This window comes from Girardinichthys multiradiatus, chromosome 17 (assembly GCF_021462225.1).
Source record: "Girardinichthys multiradiatus isolate DD_20200921_A chromosome 17, DD_fGirMul_XY1, whole genome shotgun sequence".
NCBI classification, from domain to species: domain Eukaryota; kingdom Metazoa; phylum Chordata; class Actinopteri; order Cyprinodontiformes; family Goodeidae; genus Girardinichthys; species Girardinichthys multiradiatus.
The window spans coordinates 279,009-301,745 of NC_061809.1; the positions used below are offsets into that span (position 1 = coordinate 279,009).

Here is a 22,737-nt window from a genome sequence, read left to right on the forward strand (position 1 = left end):
TCTGTCTTTTTTCTCCCAAAGGGGGGGAATCATCTTTAGGCAAAACATGACTCATTTGAAGTTCAACCAATTCCAGTTATATGCCTCCTAACCCTGAATCCTTTCTTGTTCCACTCTCTTTCTCTCCAGGCATCGATCTTCCTAGTCGTGGGAGTCATCTTCATGATTGGCAGCTTGTTGCTTATCACTCTCGACTGGATCCATAACCCACCCGGCTCTGGCCACGGCCATTAAAGTCCCCTCCTTTCCAACTCTATTTAAGATAGCAGAAGTTATCCTTTTCCCACCACACCTCAAGTCCTCTGTGTTGCTTCCCTTGATTGAAATATTCAGAAAATCTTCAGTGTATCGACCAGATATGCTGCATCCTCAGAACATCTTATATTTTTGTACTTTTGAATGTAACAGCTTCAGACTTTAATGTAATACACCGTTACAGACAGTCTGGAATCATCATCATGATGAAGATATCAACTTCCAGCTTTGAAGATACTCAGCAAATACAGTAAGCAACACCTTTCACTTGAAGATTAGCATTGTGATTGGACCACAGGGCTGGAAAGATGATGCCATTAAGTTACATTTACAAATGGAATGTGTCATCACCCATGCAAAACCACTTCTTCAGTTATTCTTCACTTTACATGGAGATGGAGTAGACATCTCCACCTATATAACAATAAGCACACATATCAAACCACGTATTTATAAGATACAATCCATGAAATCAATCAGCAAAGACGGTTAAGCAATAATATAAGGCTTTTTTTCGTTAAGTGGTTGATCAACAGATTAACAATCAGAAACCTTGTCAAAGTCTGCATTCATTATGAGTGATCATCTTGCCCAGCTGTGTACAAGAAACAAAAAGGTGCTTTTTTACTGTTATACAGAAGCTCTGAACATGGAGGGGATGGATGTACATAATCATTTGTAGCTACAGTAGAAAGTAGCATTGTACTGTACATTATATCTCAGCTTGCCTATTAGGGCTCTCTGTAGTTCAGGTTACGTGAAGATCAATGGTCATTTCAAGCAATATGTATGCTGGACTAACCTATCAGGCACTTAATGTAGGGCTAGACAGCTGAATATAGAATGATTTGGTGTTACTTTTACACATTTTTAGCTAACTTAATTTGAAAAAACACAAGGTAACGAGCTAAATATTTTTTTAGGTATGTTATCTTGTTATGGTTGCAAAGACAGTGTATTTTAAACATTACTCTTAACTCTTGATTGAAACTTTTATCATGTAAATGCTACATATATGTTGTTAACATTGTGTTACCTGGTGATACTAGGCTGAAAACTGGCTGGATTTAAGACTGAATTCATAGCTCAAAAACTACTGGGACCTACATTTCGTCATCTGTATATATATGCCCACTACGGTGCAACTCAGATGCCCCAGAAGTATTGACCAGGCACACCAACGATGACAACAGTACTCCTGTTCTAAGGCTGGTGCCAAACACATAATAGATAAACAGATCAAAAGAAGGGGGGAAAATAACATTTTTAGAGAACACGGTGTAGAAAGATCTTTTGTTTTCTCTATTTGGATAATTTATCTCTTAGAAACCACAAAAAAACAAACTTTATTTAAGTACTGGTGAGAAATCACCTTATTTGTTCTTTCTTTCTTATCCTCTATGTGGAGAGCATTCAAGTTAGCATGTTATCGACCCCTATGAGACTTTAGTGAAATCGGTGTATCTGATTTAAAGTTGTTGTTGAACAAACCCCAAAATAGTTGAGATAGCTCAATCTCATGCTTGTCGGCGAGATCAAAGCAGCTTGCGTTTATGGATAAAGAGAAATATGCTAAGGTCTAATGTGGTGTCAAGTTTGAAAGTTAGAGCTCGGATGTGAAATTATGTTACACCCAAGAAACTGTGTATTACTTTAGCTAGATCCACGTTCTATGTTCACCAGTTTAAAGCAAAAGAGATGTAATTCCAGTTTCAGGATGTGGTCCTGTTTTTTTTTCAACCTGGAAAAATGGAAGAAACATGTTTTTTCTAGCCTGAGATTTGAGATGATAGCTAGACCTCCCTGAGTAAATTGTCTTGGTTCAAACCAAAAACTGTAAATACGGCCACTTTGTGCCTGTGTAGTCTAGTACCATCAAGTTAAGGAATACAGAGAGCTATGTTTAGGCCTTCGCTCATAACACCATTTTTACATTTTGGAATATTCACTCTTCAGATTTTATTTTTTTTACAAATTAGGCTAATGAACTACAATTTTTAGAGAAATCAGTGAAGGACTAAAACATAGTAATATTGTCATTTACTTTCAATTTCCGAGCGAATAGTCATGTTAAGTGCTAAACTAATTAATAAGTGCATGTTAGATCTCCGTAATACCTTGTACAGGATGAATTTAAGGAGAAACTTGAATTGCTCATGTTTTTTGTCACCATTAGCAAAAGTTATAAACATTATTACCTTTGCCAAGCATTTGGCTTTATAACCACCAGTAATTACCAACTTTACTATAACTCTGTGTCATATATCCTGCGATGCTGAGTAACTCATAAACAGGTTTTCGGCAATAAAATCACTCGTTTGTAAATTTTAAGATAATCAATTAAGCTACACTAAAATAAGATACCATATGAAAGTACTTGCATTCTTGAGGTAGAAACCTGCATTTCAGTGAGGTATACTGGACAAATATCTCTTTAACTGTCACACTAAAACAATTAGCTGCTAGCTTAAATTATCCTTGCTGTATCAGCTAACTTTTCACCCATACACATTTAAAGTCAATATACTTTTAATGGGCTATTGTTCTTTTAATTCTATATTTATACTTTGTAAATTTAAGAAGTCATTCAGATGGGAAAATCTGTCGTGAGAACGCTAATGTTACAGCTACCTGGTGATACTCGGGTAGAAATCAGCTAGCTGTTTTATATTTAAAATTTGCCCTCAAATTTACATTTTTACAATTAAAATGTTTTTTTTATTATTATTATTTTTGAAGGAATGTTGGATATTGTTAAATTAATCAATAACTGTTTCCCAAATTGCTTACCCTAAACATCACATTTAGCAAGAGGCTTTTCCTATTTTATCTATTTTAGCTTACCAACCAAGTCCTAGCCATATACTTAACATATTAATATAAAAAAATTTTTTTTTTCCTGCCTTCATTTTTGCTATGAATTGAACAAGTTTTTTTTTCTTCCTTTGTTCAGATCAAAAACACATAGTAATTATTCCTTTAACTGTGATATTTTGAGATAAGTGACATGTTAAAAAGTACATGTTCAGCTGTTCAGTCATTAAGCTAAAGTCAGTTAATATCTGTTACAAATTTAAATACCTATCTACACTTTATAATGGATGCCATGTAAATCATGACAGAATTTCACCTTTTAAATAGTGCCTTTAGCGTACTTTTTATTTCTCTATATTTTGGCCTTCATAACTGGTGCCTTTTGTAAAGTAGCTGACAACATCAAAATCCCAGATTTGTCTGATTCCACCTTCAATCGTTGTGCCGTTACGTGTCATTAACACACCCCGCCAAAGTGGACATTTATAGATCCTTTGTGGATCTACGTACGTGAAGCAAATAGATATTTCAAATGAAATAGTGTATTATGTGCATGTTTTTTGGATTACAAACGTGGTCTTTTTTTGGACAATTGTATATGCTGTGTAAATAATCTTTATTTTATGGTACACTGACATTCATCGCCTTTGAGTGGGTTGTGGGGGGATTGTACTAGAGAAACCTTTTACAATCAAGTGTTTTGTTTTTATTATAAATGTTATATATAAATGTGGATGTGTTAGACTTTTTTTCTCTTGCTGTATGACAGTAGTTTGCTTTTTTTATGTTTTCTCCTCATACATATTTTCAAGTTTTAGTGGATCAGAATGCATTACATCAAGGTCAACGTCTGAACATTACTTTTCCAAAAACTCTTATAATTAAGGTAGTACATTTCAGTTACTCACCAGGTTCAGAAGCAAGGCTGCGAGAAAGATGAATCACGCAATCAAGTAAGACGAGAAATGTTTAGCTCAGGATAACAAAATGCACAAAAACATTTTAATTCTCCACTGTACCATGACAATCGTACATAGCTAAAGGTCCTATCTTACTGAGGCTAGCAATGTGCATCAGTGCTGTCCTTGAAATATATTTGTTTAAATTTGTATAAATTTACTTGAAGTAAAGCATTTGATAGCCTGATAAACTGAGCAAGCCTTAATATTGAAGGGGTGCCAACAATGATATTGATCGATATTGATTTTACAAATGTTTTCTAACCTCAATCAAATGTAAGAGATTCATTACCTGATCAGGTTGGGTCATCTTACAAAGACGTATCACTACCCACACAACACATTGAGTATCTCAGGTCCTTGGTCTGGATTCATGTTTCTCCACACTTTTGCGTATGGCTGCGAAGAACTTTGCCTCGACCTATGCTGTAAAAACGAATGCAATTTGTGCTGGCACAGACAACAAGCCTTGTGCTTTTCTAAAGAAACACCAGCAAATGCTTATCTGAGAGAAGGGTGAACAAAACCACCTCCACCTTATTTTTCTATGGACCCTCAGGCACGGAGAGGCACTGGCTCAAATGTTTTTGCTGTTCCCAGTGTCTTTACTCCTTGTGGATCAGGCTAAACATTCAGATTTGTAATTTACTTAGTGTGTTTTTTTTGTATCATTGATGCAGTTTCACTATGATGAACAATAAAATGTGATAAGAAAACTAAATTTGTCTTGATTTATTTATTTTTACATTTTGAACGAGCTGCATAAAAATATAAATTCATTGCCTTGGAAAGTTCTCAAAATTATTACCAGAATGTTTTCTTTGGGGATTTTATGTGATAAACACACAATTGTATATAAACAACTATTCCTTGACAAGCCTGAGATTTGCTGAGACCCTGGTTACTCTGGAGGACCCAGAGATCCATGGCTCAGGTTGGCAAATATGTTGAGAGGACAACTATTAGCTGTGCGTACAAAAAGTTGGAAGTACGCAATAAGAAGTCCTGTTTAGAGTTTGCCACAAGCTACGTACTGGGCATAGCAAACATATAGAAGTGGTTGCTCCATCCTGATTGTGGTGGTTGTGGGGATTTTCTCTACAGCAGGGACAGAGCTGCGAGGCAGTTAATGGTATATAAGATGAAGCAAAATACAGGACTATCCCAGAAGAAAACCTTTTAGAGGCTGAAAAAGACTTATGTAAGATTGGGCTGGAGGTTTGTCTTCCAGCAGGATCACCATAAACATACAACCAGAGCTGCAATGGAATGGCTTAGATTTATGCATATATATGTGTTAGAATAACCTAGTCAAAGGCCAGGCCTGAATTTGTGTCACAACTTAGAAATATATATAATATATATATATATAACTTGAGGTAAACTTGTGAAAGGGTGGCAGAGAGCCACCCCAAACGACTTGCAACTCTACAAGAAAGTGGAGTTAAATGTGGTTCTACAAGGTACTGATTCAGGGGGATGATTACAAAAGCGCACACTTTTCAGATCTCTGTTTGATGAAAGTTTTGAAAACTGTGTATCCATTTTCCTCTGCTTGAAAATGATGCTGAGCTTTATTTGACCTATGACCAGAGAAATCCCTGTAGACATTGAAGTTAGATTGTAACAAAATGAAAAAATTTGAGGCTCCTGCAAGTCACTGTATATATGGCAGAATTAGTTGTAGAATTAGTAAGCTGCATTTTGTACTCACTTATATTGTTTATGTAAGCTTTAATATTATAGAATTTCTATTGAGAGACCTGCTAAATAAAAATCCAACATTACCACCCATTAATAGCAACAAGGTCAAAAATGCTTTTTTTAATTTACAGCATTTTCAGGCCATCTGAGACCTTTCTTCTTCTGTCTGTTCATACAGTACATTTTATGGCAGTAATTTGGTAGTTTAGAAAATTCTCATAGAAAATTCTGGAAATAGACATTAATAGTATTTTTTAAGGTAATAATGATAAGCAATTCAGTCAGTCATTTTCTACCGCTTATTCCATAGTGGGTCACGGGGTCGCTGGTGCCTATCTCCAGCAGTCTATGGGCGAGAGGCAGGGGTCCACTCTGGACAGGGATAAGCAATTCATTTCCAAAGAAATTTTACACCAATGCAACCATAATTTTACTGGTATAATTATTATAGAATCATCATTTTTACATTTCAAACTGTAACTGTGAAAGTTGTGTTTGAAGAAAAAAACAGGTTCAGTTTTTTCATGAGAACACCTTGTCTCATGAGAGGTGCAACATAACAGCTTAAAGACGCTCCCTGTCTGCACAAATGAAATGCATTTCTATTTTGGTTAGTAGGTCACCAGGCTTTGTTCAGAGTCAAGTTTTCTGCAACGTGAACACTGCTGAAAATCTCAGCCAGCAAATGTCCAGTCTCAAATGTAGCTGCTGCATCAGTAGCTGTCCTTTAATGATGGGACACTGTATCTTCTTGCTGATGAAACTGAAAGGTTAAAAAACAGTTAACATGTGGAGAATGACCAGATATGCCTTTTGGTCTGCTTAAAAGTGTTTTCTCCCTCACACATTTTATCTGTTTGCTTTTTTGTCACACACATATTTTAGATAAATATTATATCAGATAAGGGACAAAAAAACCTAGGGTGGTACATCTAATTATTGTGTGAATACATTACATTATGTGATATTATCGTTTCACATAGAGCCATATTGATTTGGATTGAATTTTTCCCTTATTAAATTAAAGCATTCTCTGTAAACTGTATTTTGTATTTACCTGTATTATCTTTGCCTGATATAATTTATTTGATGATCTGAAGCCTTTAAGTGTGTCAGCAAAGCAAAAACAGAAGTTGTCTATGAGGGGGCAAATACTTTTAAAGCACTGTACCTGTTAACAAAATTTAAACCTCACAATCCTCACTGTTGCTGAATAAGGCCAACAGTCATGTGAGTCTCTGTGCTGTAAGTCTGAACATAAGGCAACTTTCACGCAGCACCAAAGCTAAAAAGAAAGAGTGCAACTTCTGCACAATGTGTCGCTCTGCAAACTCAAGGAGTGAGAAACTGAGAAACTTTAATGAGTTCCTACGTGTGCCTTCATTGTATTGTTTTATCGTACATTTGTGAAAACAAACCTTGATTTTATTTGCTTTGTTGCCATGCAAAAAAACTGAATTTCATTGAGCTGTTTCATGATTTGTTCTGTATTTGATTGAGATTTTATTAGATACATCAACACAACTTGTGGATTATTCTGAAGTGGAAGAAAAATGGTAGATGAGTTTCAAAAATGTGGATTTGCGTGACACTGCATGCATGTTTCTGTTTAAGCAATCTAAGTTATAAAATTACAAAACCTTGTCATATTCTTTTTTGTCTGGACTAGAATCTGGAAATATCACCCAAACCCCAACTCCTGGTACAGCATTAAATCATCCTCACTTTGCACAGCTTTCATCTACTCTAGATATTTCATACTTTCTTGTGATGTCCCAGTTAAATTGGGAAAATCGGATAACCACACCATTCATCACAAACTACTGCTGAAACCTGAGTAAAATATGTCAATAACATGTATACGGGGCGTTATGAATATGTGGCACACTTAAGATAAGTGTGAAGTGGAAAGGAAATGAAACATGGTTTAAAAAGCTTTATGTATAAAAATCTGAACAGTGTGGCATTTCTAGTCTACTCCCTGAATCAGCTCTTTGTAGAACCACCTTTCGCTGCAATTACAGCTGCAAGATTTTTATGGAACGTCCCAGCTAGAGATGGAAATATTTGGCCATTATTCTTGGCACAATACCTTAAGCTCAACCAGATTGGATGGGGAGCATCCACATGAAGCATTTTTTAGGTCATGCCATAGATTTTCAGTTGGATGTAGTTCTGAACTTTGAGCGATCCACGCTATCACAGGAATAAGCTCCATTTTAGCTCTGACTGTGTTTAGGCACATTTTCCTGCTAGAATGTGGACCTACATCCCAGTCTAAAGTGTCTGCAGCCTGTAACAGGTTTTCTTCCAGGACTGTCTTGTATTTCGCTCCATTCATCTTCTCATCAACTCTGTCCAGCTTTTCCGAACAGAATGATGCTCCCACCACATCTAACCATGAGAATGGTGTGTTTAGTGTAATATGCCCTCTTCTCTAACACATAGTGTTTAGCATGTAGGCCAAACCAAAGTTTGGTCTTATCTGACCAGAGCAACTCCTTCCACATTTGTATTGCCTCCTATATGGCTTGCAGAAAACTTTAAATGTAACTTTTTTTTCTCCACAGTTTGTTTCTTCTTGCCTCTCTTTTATTAATTCCACATTTGTAGAGGGTACCAGTAATAATTCTTTTCTTGAGGTCTTTTGTGGCACTTGTGGCCTTTATTTCTCATTTTCTCGACAGTACGCTGACAGGAAAGGGGTGCAGAAATAAAGACTTGTCCGGTCCTGTATTTGTGAAAAAAAGGCCAAAGTTGTTCCTTGTCTTTCCTCATCCCCTTGTTCTCTACCATGGAATCATTCTTTAGAAATTGGCGCTCTTAATTTCTCTTCCTGACTTCTTTGACTCTGACACACACACACAAACACACAGCCCTCCTTCTCTTCCTATGATCCCACCCCCACCCCCAAATCTTTTTATTAGGATTAACTGTGCCGTTCTGTACGGGGGGTAAATTCCAGGAATAAAGTCACCGTTAATAACCTGCCATCTGTGTGGGAAAAATTCTCAGCAGCACCAATCCCACAAACCGCATCACATTAGCTATATGTATCTATATAATAAGAACATTTCTACCTGTGAATAAACATCCTAATAATGTTAGAAAGTGAGTCACTAAGTGTAATAATAATGACAGTTTGAGTTTTGTCATCACTTTGGTTTTCTGAGGGTGTTCATTCTTAGTCTTCAGTCACATTCTGTTTAGTTGTTTCCCAGTGTTTCTTGTAGTGTTTTACATAGCTCTATGTTAGCCTCTCGGCTTCTCATTCTTCCTCACAGCTGTTCCACATTCTGTTAATTAGACTCATAGGTTTCTCACTCCAGCAATCAATCTTACTCAGCGATTGTACTCTCTATTTTCAGTCACATTTTGCCATGTCGGTTCCTTTGTTCATTGTTTTCCCATAGTTCTGATGTGTAAGGTCCTGATTTTGTGGTTAAATTTTTAAACATTCTCACTTAACCCTACTTCTTGCCTGTCTCGTATTTGTGTCTAAGCCTTAAATCCATAAATCATGACAGTGAGCTAATAAATACTGCTAGGCTTCTGGAATAATCTGTAGTTTTAATCTATTTTAGTGTAGTTACAAGCTGATTTCTAACCTTGCAATTTTGGGACTAAAAATATATTCACTTGAATCTTTTCTGCACTAAAATTTACTTTGGCCAGTTAGCTTAATAATATGAAAACCCAGTGGTTGTAAGGGACTGTGACCCTGCAGTCACTGAAAATTGTAGAGTTGTGTGATATCCTCAGGTGATACCATTTGTTTACTCCGGAATCAAGGATAAAAAAACTAACTAATAATTTTTTGTATTATGACATAAATATCTAGATATTACCTAAGGGGAAAGTCTTATGCGTGGCAGTACACCAAGTCCTTTTGGACTGACCTCCCCCTCCTCACAACCCAAAATGTCAGAGATTTGAGTTTGCTCTTTGATTTGTTTTAACTCTAAGGTGCTGGGTGGTACTCTACTCACGCAGTGGCAGAGATGTCGACATGGTGAGAGAAACAGCATCCAGGTGTAACAGTACAACCACTCAGCCTGACACATTCACCTAAAGTGAACTTTTCAGATGAATTTGTTCCAGTCCTACCTCGATATTTGGGTCATTTTGCATCTGAAGATGTCATACCTTTTAATGAAAGTTCACAACATTTGCTATGTGTGCAGATGCATAGCAAACGTTCTTTAGCATGCTACTGTCAGGCCTAGAAAATTATCAACTGTATGTTTGTCGCATATACAGGTCCTTCTCAAACAATTAGCATATTGTGATAAAGTTAATTATTTTCCATAATGTCATGATGAAAATGTAACATTCATATATTTTAGATTTATTGCACACAAACTGAAATATTTCAGGTCTTTTATTGTCTTAATACGGATGATTTTGGCATACAGCTCATGAAAACCCAAAATTCATATCTCACAAAATTAGCATATCATTAAAAGGGTCTCTAAACGAGCTATGAACCTAATCATCTGAATCAACGAGTTAACTCTAAACACCTGCAAAAGATTCCTGAGGCCTTTAAAACTCCCAGCCTGGTTCATCACTCAAAACCCCAATCATGGGTAAGACTGCCGACCTGACTGCTGTCCAGAAGGCCACTATTGACACCCTCAAGCAAGAGGGTAAGACACAGAAATAAATTTCTGAACGAATAGGCTGTTCCCAGAGTGCTGTATCAAGGCACCTCAGTGGGAAGTCTGTGGGAAGGAAAAAGTGTGGCAGAAAACGCTGCACAACGAGAAGAGGTGACCGGACCCTGAGGAAGATTGCGGAGAAGGGCCGATTCCAGACCTTGGGGGACCTGCGGAAGCAGTGGACTGAGTCTGGACTAGAAACATCCAGAACCACCGTGCACAGGCGTGTGCAGGAAATGGGCTACAGGTGCCGCATTCCCCAGGTCAAGCCACTTTTGAACCAGAAACAGCGGCAGAAGCGCCTGACCTGGGCTACAGAGAAGCAGCACTGGACTGTTGCTCAGTGGTCCAAAGTACTTTTTTCGGATGAAAGCAAATTCTGCATGTCATTCGGAAATCAAGGTGCCAGAGTCTGGAGGAAGACTGGGGAGAAGGAAATGCCAAAATGCCAGAAGTCCAGTGTCAAGTACCCACAGTCAGTGATGGTCTGGGGTGCCGTGTCAGCTGCTGGTGTTGGTCCACTGTGTTTTATCAAGGGCAGGGTCAATGCAGCTAGCTATCAGGAGATTTTGGAGCACTTCATGCTTCCATCTGCTGAAAAGCTTTATGGAGATGAAGATTTCATTTTTCAGCACGACCTGGCACCTGCTTACAGTGCCAAAACCACTGGTAAATGGTTTACTGACCATGGTATCACTGTGCTCAATTGGCCTGCCAACTCTCCTGACCTGAACCCCATAGAGAATCTGTGGGATATTGTGAAGAGAACGTTGAGAGACTCAAGACCCAACACTCTGGATGAGCTAAAGGCCGCTATCGAAGCATCCTGGGCCTCCATAAGACCTCAGCAGTGCCACAGGCTGGTTGCCTCCATGCCACGCCGCATTGAAGCAGTCATTTCTGCAAAAGGATTCCCGACCAAGTATTGAGTGCATAACTGTACATGATTATTTGAAGGTTGACGTTTTTTGTATTAAAAACACTTTTCTTTTATTGGTCGGATGAAATATGCTAATTTTGTGAGATAGGAATTTTGGGTTTTCATGAGCTGTATGCCAAAATCATCCGTATTAAGACAATAAAAGACCTGAAATATTTCAGTTAGTGAGCAATGAATCTAAAATATATGAATGTTAAATTTTCATCATGACATTATGGAAAATAATGAACTTGATCACAATATGCTAATATTTTGAGAAGGACCTGTATTGCTGAGCACACACTCTTCAGTCTGATCACATGTAATGGTTACATAGAAACAATAGCAGTGTGTTAGGGTTAGAGTTAAAAATTGTGATCTCAAAGACATGGCTTGGGTATTTTTTGTTTTGAAGTAGACTCATGTTGAGAGGTTATGGCTTGTCTTAGCTTCAGTTGATAACTCCTTGATAATGACCTCCTTATGTGAAACAAAATCCTGTACAATGAATCATGTAAAGGTTATTCATACTGAGCATAGGCAGCAGAACCTTTGGGCTGAGCACAGCTTCAAGTTTCCCTTCAGAAATCAACTACATCACTCCTTTAACTGGAAATGTTAGTCCCTTTGCTAGCTAACTAGCTAAATTATTTATAGCACAGTTTCACATGTGAATGGATCACACTTTTCAGACTCTCTGGTGGCTTATGCTAGATTTTGGGAAAGCAGGCCTAGACCAATGGTGGATCCGTGGATTGAGAAAGAGCAGTGTGGCTTTCATCCTTGCAATGGGTCAGTTCTATACTCTCGCTAAATTGTAGAGGGAGTCATGGGAGCTTGGTTGTCCAGTCCAGATGTTTTTTGTGGATCCCTAGAAGCTTCCTCAAGGTCCTTACATAACCAAAACGAGAGCTGTGTCTGCAATCTCAACATAAAGTTAAATTTTTTACAGTGTGGGTTAGATTTGTCTGAGCGGCATAAAACTATAGGCGTAAAGCATTCGTCATGAGAGTCCGCTCCTCTAAGTCTGAAGCTCTGAATATTTTTCTGATGTTATTGAAAAATGTGACACTAACAAAGATATTGGTCTTATTGCTTCTGTTATTTAATCTTTATTGTCAGAAATTCAAATTAATAAAGATCCCAGAGTGTCAAAACCTTGATGAGTCATTTGTACTTCTGATAAGGAGAGTTTACATTCCAAACTAACATCCAAACAATGATTGGGCAACCTCTCAGGGAAATGATTCATGTTTGAACATGTAGTTCAGGTCAGAGGTCACCGCTGGAAGATTATTTTCACGAAACTCAGTGACAAAACATTTTGCATGACAACCCAATTCTCCGCAGTAGAAGTAGAAAGATTACTTGATTTCCTCTACAGTGTCCAACCAATGATGTTTCTAAGGATGTGTGTTTGAATATGAGTCAGGAGCTTAAAGCACCTTCTGACTTCCCTCGAAAGGGTGGTTCGCACAAACAACTTAAATAGATACTGTTTGGTGATCAGAAAACGTTTGTTAAACTAATTCTATTTTTCCCATGCCATTTTAGCTTCGACTGTGTTAGGGTTGTTGTCCTGCTAGAAGGTGAACCTACGTCTCAGCCTCAAGTTTTTACAGCCTCTAACAGGTTGTCCTGTATTTAGCTTCATCCATCTTCCCATTAACTCCAATCAACAACCCCACAGCATGATACTGCCACCACCATGTTTCACGGAATAGGGAGCGTCTTCAGGCGGATTTGCTGTTTTAGTTTTCTGCCATACATAACATTTTGAATGCATTCTTCCATACTCCACTTTTTCTTTTTTTCCATACATATTTTATTGCAAACTGGATTTCTTATAGCTTTCCTTCTACGATGGCTTTCTTCTTGCCACTCTTCTATGAAAGCCTAAATGATACCTCTAGATATGGGGTTTCATTAAGGCGTATCAGAGTAAAGACAGTTTTATACAAATAAATGTCAAACTTTTCAAATATGTATTTGAGAAATATGATGAAAACAATTTTATTTCACAATGACGCACTACTATGAGAAGACGCTGTGTCCACTGACTTTAGCAAAAAGCTTTGGTTGTTTTTAGATAACTTTCCTAGAATGTATACAAAGTAGGTGTTAGACTTGAATGAAGAGATTACTAAACTTCACTCTGCAATCTGCAGCCTGTTCAACAGGTAATATTGAAATTACTGCAAATCATAAATTTTTCTACACTTCATAATGCTGAATATTTTTACCTACCTGTATCAGCCAGCCTGTGTCCCAATATCAGCACAATAGGACAAGGAAGGAATTTCTAACATTCTTTGAAACACCAGAACAAGTTGCTATTATTCATTTTAAAGAGCTTAGATGTGCTCTTTTCATGAGAGAGACACAAACAGCCAGGAGGAACTATTGTCTGCTCGGGTACAGAGGCTTCAGACAGGGGTCAGTGTGAAATTCATAATGTAAATCCACAGAATGCCTGAACCTTAGTGTTTGCTTTATTAAAGCAAACACTAAGGACAGAAATGTTCTCGCATTGTAACAGATCCAAATTAGTTTCATGGACTGTAGCTTCTAATGCAGTCTTCTGGAGCTGTGTTTGCTCAGCGGGGCTGCTGTTTGGATGTTCCTGTTCAGAGGCTGCATGTGTTCTTCCTGCAGGTAATCCAACCTGTTTATAACCTGGCATGATTCGGCATGACTCGGCACATTCGGCTAAAAGCAAAGGTAACAGAACGTGGAGCTTGGAGAGCAATAGATAACAGTGTCCCTATTTTTCTCCACCTGTGTGTGGCTGTTTTATCAGTGTGCAGCAAACCAAATGTTTTTTAGCAATATGTTGAAAAGAGAGGCTATGGTTTCACTTTGGTCTGATATAATGTGTAACAGAGCATTTGTTGTGAAATGTAAGAAGAGGGGGTGTCAGATGACATTTGTTTAGCTTGTTAAACATTTACCTCGTGAGAATAAGTGTGTGATGTAAGCATGGAATTTTTACACGAAGCCCCAGTATTCACAACATATTTAAAGAGGGCAGAGGGCAGTTATTTTGGCAACAGTCTTACTCACAAAGCAAGGGATACCTGTAGAGATCTAATCATCCGTTGGACCTTCATAGGCTAGCTGGCACAATCCACAATGCTGTGCATCACAGAGATCCTTGAGTGCTGCACACCTACCAAAACATGTTGCTCCATCTAAACTGACAGGCGGGGTAAGAAGAGCATTAATCAGAGAAGCGGCCAAGAGGTAACTATGGAGGAGCTGCACAGATTCCCAGCTCAGGTAGGAGAATCTGTCAACAGTACAGCTATGTTAGTCAAACATTCACAGCTTCACTCTTGAGCACACAACTGATCAAACATTCATGTGAAAATGACCCAGTTTTATTATGTGCTGCTAGTGGTACAGACAAACACACTGTTTTTGTGGTTTCACAGAACAATGGGTCCTTCTCCATGAAAATGAAATGCACATGACTGAAAACAATGAGGTTCCTTCTTCATTCTCCGACAGAGCAGAAAGTAATCCTAAAGACATTCTGTGCACAGGAAGGTAGAAGATTAGTCAGGTGTTAATCTTTCACTAAAATGTCATTCTGCTAAAAATGAATGTTCTGTGAATGTGATTTATGTGTGCTTGAACCAGTGAACCTTTGTTGCATTTTTGTACCTGGAAGTTCATTTTATTTCAGTGTGACAGATAGTCACAGATACTGTTCACTTGCAAAAAAAAAGGCAAGAAGACACCTTAGATTGAAATAATTGATTATTTCTTTGAAAATTACAAAAAAAAACGGACTTATTTCTCTTTAACAGACAATAATGTGACATAAGGCTGTTTTTTTCTGGGGGGTTTTTAAGCAACAACGGGATAAATCTAATTGTAAACATTTATCATTGTTTCATTGGTAGTCATCCAAAATAATGCAAGATATCAATAAGAAGTCCTATTTAAAATTTAGCTCAAACCATGCAGGGGCAGCAAACATGTGGTCAGATGAGACAAAAACAGCAAAATGCTATGTGTGCTGGAAATCTAACGGTGCACATCATCATCTTTCAAATACTATCCCCATGGTAAACATGGTGGCTGAAAGTGTTTCTTCAACAGGAACAAGGAGGCTGATCAGTGTTGACGACCTGGAATATACAAACCGATCTACAATGGAGGAGCAAAATGTTTGTGCACTACTTCATGTTCTGGGACATAAAATCCCAATAAAATACACACAAATACACTAAGGTTTGTGGTCCTAATGGTATAAAATGTGGGAAAAAAAAGTCAGTTTTTGAATCCATTTGCAAGGCACTGAAAAGGTTCTGAAATCTAGACCAAATCATTAGTAAAGGAGATAGGCCAGTTGTGCAGTTGATGACAACTTCAGTGATCCTCTGCACCTGATTTATGCAGTAAATTAGGTGTTTATTAACCAAATTCTGCTTTGTCCACTTGTTCTGAAAGCCTGAGCTCATCTATCAGCCGAGAAATGAATTGCAGTTCTGTTCAACCTTTCATGGAACAGGGGTGCAATCCAGATTTTATAACGTAGCTAGAAACGAAGAGTAGCCAAACAGACAGCATGTGAGTTCTGTTCTGCAACAGGTGCCGGTGCAGAACAGAACAGAATATTCCCAAACACTGGCACTGGAAACACCCATATTGGCCAACCAAACCAAATCTGTGTCTAGACAATTTCTAACATGATAACCAAAATGACTTAGTGCCATGCCTTACAAAAGCGTTCATGCTCCATGAACTTTTTAATATTTAGTCATCTTACACACATAAGCCTTAATGTATTTTATTGAGATGTTAGATGATAGACATATAGTAGTGCACAAATGTTGGAGGGGAAAAAATATGGCTAGTTTTCAATTATTTTACAAATACAAATCTGAATAGTGCCTGCATTTGTATTCAGCTCCGTGTCTTTGGGGTATGTCTCTACCAGCCTTCCACATCGTCATTATGGATGGGGAGCCTCTGTCTGACTAGGCCATCCTAACACATAAAATGATGTGATCCAGCCTTTTCCATTGTAGCTCTCATTGTATGTTTGGGACTGTTGTCCTGAAGTGAAAAAATGTGAAAAGGTTCATGGGTTATAAATAATTAATAATAAGTCACTCTAACTGTCAGTTTCAATACCAGTTACCTGATATTTTAGTAAACAGGAAAATGTATAATCCTGTGTATTCTGAGTTTGTGAAGGAGGTCCTCAGGCCCCATTTAGAGAGTAGGATGTAAGGTAGGCCACATATCTTAGTTTCTTTGCATCTGGTTGAAATCAGGTCACATACGTTGTAATGATAAACACTCTGGACCGTCAAAGGGAATATACTGACCTTCCCTGTAACCTTCCCTGTAACTGCAGTTCTCGAACCACCTCTGCTTATCAAACTCTGATAGTTTTTCCTTTTTTAGCCATGTTTGTGTTTGTCTTTCTTTTATTTTTGGGAGGTAAAAACTTTCTGTGTTTGCATGGAAAAACCTTTGCATTACATAACTATATTCCAGAGCCTGGTTAAACTTTACATGTGTGTGCTCAGTCAACACAACCAGGCCTGGAAAATAAAGTGTGCAGGTTTAGCATGCACACAACAAATCCATTCATCATGTACACTCTGTTGAAACTCTGCCAAATACTCATAGCATGTATGCACGATTAGACAGAGAGGAATGTCACTTCTAAGAATAGGTTTGTTGCAGTAAAATTTTGACACCTATTTGGTCATCAGATCTGCTAAGACCAAGTTTATTTTGCTGTTCCATTTGCAGATATCCGCCAAGAAGACTGGCTCAATGCACATTCTTACCAAATAAATGACGTTCTTAAAGGGGACCTATTATGCAAAATTCACTTTTTGATCATTTTAATACTTCCATTTGAGTCTCTAATGCTTCTACAAACAGTCCATAGCTCCACCCACTGGATTTTCAGTAGAGGATCACGTTACACCCGCTTTACAATGGCTACCCTCAAAGGCAGATGTTCTGTTGTTGGCTACAAAGACCCACATGTGTCCATGCATATTCTCCCGCTGTCGGATAACAGGGATGCGTGGCTTCATTTTATTTTTGAGGGCAATGTTCCAATCACATTGCCAAAGACAGTACTAGATTGAGCGAATCACCGTTTTCACATCAGTACACGTCAGGATTTGCAAAAAGACTTACACTGAAGAAAAATTCACTCACTAATGTTCGTGGCAAATCTGCAGATGACAGAAATGTAAGTACTTCTTGTTGTGGCTTATAAGTTTCGGTGTCGTTTTCATGTAGAAGTTGTGGTTGGGGGCGTGGCCAGATACAGCTAATTTGCATAAAAGTGACAGAGCCCCAAAACAGCTAATTCTGAAAGGAGCTCAAAAAAGATGGAAACTAAGGTGTTGAAATCTCAATATCAGAGAATCATTTTGTGCAAAATATGTAATTAGCATGTTTAGTATAGCCCATAGATCTATCCTAAATGTTTAAAAGGAAGTATAATAGATCACCTTCAAATATATTTTCATCAGTACAACACTACACCTCTAGGTATGGAAGCAAATCGTTACCATATTTCAAATGAAAAAGTATTTTCAGAAATGCTTTTTCATTTTAAGAATGTGGCTGCATTATTTGACACATAAATAAAATTAGTAATCAATAAACCTATTTGCATTTAAATTTTCTTCTTCAAGACTGCTCATTCTTTCACTTAATTAAAATGAAAAAGAAAAAGACATTTGAGATTAATTTTTCAAAATATGCCCCAGCAAATAGATACCAAAATTCAATTTGAAATGTAAAATATGAAAATGAAAAAGCATTTCCAGAAATGCTTTTTCATTTTAAGAATGTGGCTGCGTTATTTGACCCCTAAATAAAATTAGTAATCAATAATCTTATTTGTATTTGCATTTTCTTCTTCATGACTGCACATTTTATGCCGTAATCAAAAAGAACAAAAAGAAAACAAAGCAGACATTGCTTTTTCGTTTTCGTGGTCTGCCTGTAAAGTACTGCCCAGAACTTGAAAACGAAAAAGCATTCCGAGCGGCGGGCGCAGAAGAGTGACGTCCGCAGCCGCTCTTCCTCAGCTCCCTGCTGACCGAGCTACCCAGCTTGTTCGGTAGGGGGCGCTGTGCACGTCTGCATTGCATTACATTGCAAACGTGCCGAGAGATTGATTGAATTGCAGCAGAGCCGAGCTCAGTTTGTGGCAGTGGCAGGAAGAACTGGTAGTTCCGGTGGCAGCCTTATAGCCTGGGACATCCAGCGTGTTTTTAAGCATTTATTTATAATTTTATGTGAGTGACGATTCAGAATAGCCGCTCGTGCTCTATAATAAACCGGCTGTTTGTGCAATAAATCGTCATCCTTTCAACACGTCAAACATACACATAGTGCTATTTATTTTCCATGTCAAGTAAATACAATCACCTTATGTTATGGGTCTAAAGCTGTTTATTAAATAATAATCAATAATGAAATCATTATTTAAAGGTAACAGGCTATAACAATAATGACAACCCGTTTGCCGATAATCAGCATCAGCTTCCACAAAAACAGCGGCAACCGCATTGGCAAACTTTTACGGCCGGTCTGGCACCTTCTGGCATCCTCGCAGAATCCCCTGCCACCGTGCGGAAAGCTGTGGCAGTTCCGGTGGTAGTTCCGGTGGCAGGCTGTCACCGGAACTACCAGTTCTTCCTGCCACTGCCACAAACTGAGCTCGGCTCTGCTGCAATTCAATCAATCTCTCGGCACGTTTGCAATGTAATGCAATGCAGACGTGCACAGCGCCCCCTACCGAACAAGATGGGTAGCTCGGTCAGCAGGGAGCTGAGGAAGAGCGGCTGCTGACGTCACTCTGCTGCGCCCGCCGCTCGGAATGCTTTTTCGTTTTCAAGTTCTGGGCAGGACTTTACAGGCAGACCACAAAAACGAAAAATCAATGTCTGCTTTGTTTTCTTTTTGTTCTTTTTGATTATGGCATAAAATGTGAAGTCATGAAGAAGAAAATGCAAATAGGATGATTGATTACTAATTTCATTTATGAGTCAAATAATGCAGCCACATTCTTAAAATGAAAAAGCATTTCTGGAAATGCTTTTTCATTTTCATATTTTACATTTCAAATTGAATTTTGGTATCTATTTGCTGGGGTACATTTTTAAAAATAAATCTCAAATGTCTTTTTCTTTTTCATTTTAATTAAGTGAAAGAATGAGCAGTCTTGAAGAAGAAAATTAAAATGCAAATAGGATGAATGATTACTAATTTTATTTATTTGTCAAATAATGCAGCCACATTCTTAAAATGAAAAAGCATTTCTGGAAATGCTTTTTCATTTGAAATATGGTAACAATTTGCTCCTATATCTAGGAGGCTTTGGTATGTATTTTCTAATTATGAGTAAGAACTTTGTGTTAAATCCTATTTGAAGTCGTGCAATGAGAACCGCTCTTAAATACTTTGCTGGACCTACTTTGTGGTGGGAACTAATTAGTAATGTAATGCCCTTCTCAGAAAATTACAAAGCCTATTAAAACACAACATACAGCCCTCTAAATGCTGGATACTCCTGTGTATCATGTTCAGATCATTTACAGGCAGCAGACACTTCTTTCTTGCTTCCTTTTAACTTCAGTTACGAATCCAGAAACAGTCATGCTAAAAGCATTTCGGGTTGCTTGTCTTGTGCTGAGCAGATCAGGACAAACAGCGACAGACAGGAAGTTAAAAGCTTCCTACCAGTGTTTGTTTTTCCCCTACATGAAAAATATATCTCCAAACTGCATGGTGCATGTTTTAAATAACATTTTAAGAAGTATTTTGATTGTTCAGCAATGTTTTAAAATCCCTAACAGACCAAAGTGTAAATGTAATATTTATAGTGTCATAATTTGTGGGTGTGGATGGAATCCAAGTTCAGGATGCAGAAGAATTATAATGACTTCAACAATTCAAGGAAGGGGCAGGACATGACAATGTTTGGAGAGCACCAGGGAAATGCTGTCCTTCCATATTTGGAAATCTGAATTTACGAGCTCCAAGTAGGAAAATCAATTGGATCACCCCCCTTAAAGGGTTAGTTGACGTTTTGAGAAGTTATTACATATCTGTTTTATTACCTTACCTGTAGTAGAAAGATCAGTGTGAGCTTGTTGGAAAGTAAATACATACTCAGGTAGCAAGACAGTCAGCCATAGAGCAAAATGATCTAATTAGGCGGACTGATGCAGCTTATTAGCTTCCACCACTCCGAGGATATACAGGTCCTTCTCAAAATATTAGCATATTGTGATAAAGTTCATTATTTTCCATAATGTAATGATGAAAATGTAACATTCATATATTTTAGATTCATTGCACACTAACTGAAATATTTCAGATCTTTTATTGTCTTAATACGGATGATTTTGGCATACAGCTCATGAAAACCCAAAATTCCTATCTCACAAAATTAGCATATCATTAAAAGGGTCTCTAAACGAGCTATGAACCTAATCATCTGAATCAACGAGTTAACTCTAAACACCTGCAAAAGATTCCTGAGGCCTTTAAAACTCCCAGCCTGGTTCATCACTCAAAACCCCAATCATGGGTAAGACAGCCGACCTGACTGCTGTCCAGAAGGCCACTATTGACACCCTCAAGCAAGAGGGTAAGACACAGAAAGAAATTTCTGAACGAATAGGCTGTTCCCAGAGTGCTGTATCAAGGCACCTCAGTGGGAAGTCTGTGGGAAGGAAAAAGTGTGGCAGAAAACGCTGCACAACGAGAAGAGGTGACCGGACCCTGAGGAAGATTGTGGAGAAGGGCCGATTCCAGACCTTGGGGGACCTGCGGAAGCAGTGGACTGAGTCTGGAGTAGAAACATCCAGAGCCACCGTGCACAGGCGTGTGCAGGAAATGGGCTACAGGTGCCGCATTCCCCAGGTCAAGCCACTTTTGAACCAGAAACAGCGGCAGAAGCGCCTGACCTGGGCTACAGAGAAGCAGCACTGGACTGTTGCTCAGTGGTCCAAAGTACTTTTTTCAGATGAAAGCAAATTCTGCATGTCATTCGGAAATCAAGGTGCCAGAGTCTGGAGGAAGACTGGGGAGAAGGAAATGCCAAAATGCCAGAAGTCCAGTGTCAAGTACCCACAGTCAGTGATGGTCTGGGGTGCCGTGTCAGCTGCTGGTGTTGGTCCACTGTGTTTTATCAAGGGCAGGGTCAATGCAGCTAGCTATCAGGAGATTTTGGAGCACTTCATGCTTCCATCTGCTGAAAAGCTTTATGGAGATGAAGATTTCATTTTTCAGCACGACCTGGCACCTGCTCACAGTGCCAAAACCACTGGTAAATGGTTTACTGACCATGGTATCACTGTGCTCAATTGGCCTGCCAACTCTCCTGACCTGAACCCCATAGAGAATCTGTGGGATATTGTGAAGAGAACGTTGAGAGACTCAAGACCCAACACTCTGGATGAGCTAAAGGCCGCTATCGAAGCATCCTGGGCCTCCATAAGACCTCAGCAGTGCCACAGGCTGATTGCCTCCATGCCACGCCGCATTGAAGCAGTCATTTCTGCCAAAGGATTCTCGACCAAGTATTGAGTGCATAACTGTACATGATTATTTGAAGGTTGACGTTTTTTGTATTAAAAATACTTTTCTTTTATTGGTCGGATGAAATATGCTAATTTTGTGAGATATGAATTTTGGGTTTTCATGAGCTGTATGCCAAAATCATCCATATTAAGACAATAAAAGACCTGAAATATTTAAGTTAGTGTGCAATGAATCTAAAATATATGAATGTTCAATTTTCATCATTATATTATGGAAAATAATGAACTTTATCACAATATGCTAATATTTTGAGAAGGACCTGTATTTTCATTTTCAACAAGCTCACAGTAAGGTGACATATTCTACTACAGGTATTTTGGGAAAAATGTTGTGATGGAAATTCTTTTATTAAGTGCTCCAAAGTGTGTGACCTTTAGGTTACCTCACTCCTCAGAACATCTGTGTTAGAGAAGGAAGCTGTAAAGCCATTATCAGAAGTTTAATGGTTAAAACCCATCATTTAGGGTGATGCCTTTGAAAGAGCAGTTAGGTCTGTTCCTAGATAACTTTGTCACCTCTGAACCCGAGAAGGGTCTGGGGTCATAAAACACAGACTCTTTGAAGTTGAGATAACACTGTAATGTTTGGTATAAATACTGTGTGTAAATGTTGATCAGGGCTCTGTTTCACTGACTAACCTCAGTGTCAGGGTCTTCAAACGCTGAATGCCTTTGAATAAAACTTATTAAGACAAAGTCCGGATTTTCTCTTGTTATGAGTCAACTTCTACCCACTTTGATAAGAAAATTCCACAACAATGTATATAAGTTATCATTGTATAGTTTAAACCACGTTTATGTTTGAAGTTCTACTCTAGCTA

The 22,737-nt window shown here is 38.2% G+C and overlaps 1 protein-coding gene across 3 annotated transcripts in view; it reads left to right on the forward strand.

Moving 5' to 3' along the window:
- The window catches only part of slc38a4 (solute carrier family 38 member 4), a 40,260-nt gene extending 35,511 nt beyond the window's left edge, over positions 1 to 4,749 (forward strand). For all 3 annotated transcript variants that reach the window (XM_047390102.1, XM_047390104.1, XM_047390103.1), the window contains exon 16: positions 130 to 4,749. In XM_047390102.1, the coding sequence (XP_047246058.1) occupies positions 130 to 234 (105 nt within the window). In that variant the 3' untranslated portion in view covers positions 235 to 4,749. The remainder of the gene's footprint in view (positions 1 to 129) is intronic.
- The last annotated feature ends 17,988 nt before the right edge of the window (positions 4,750 to 22,737 follow it).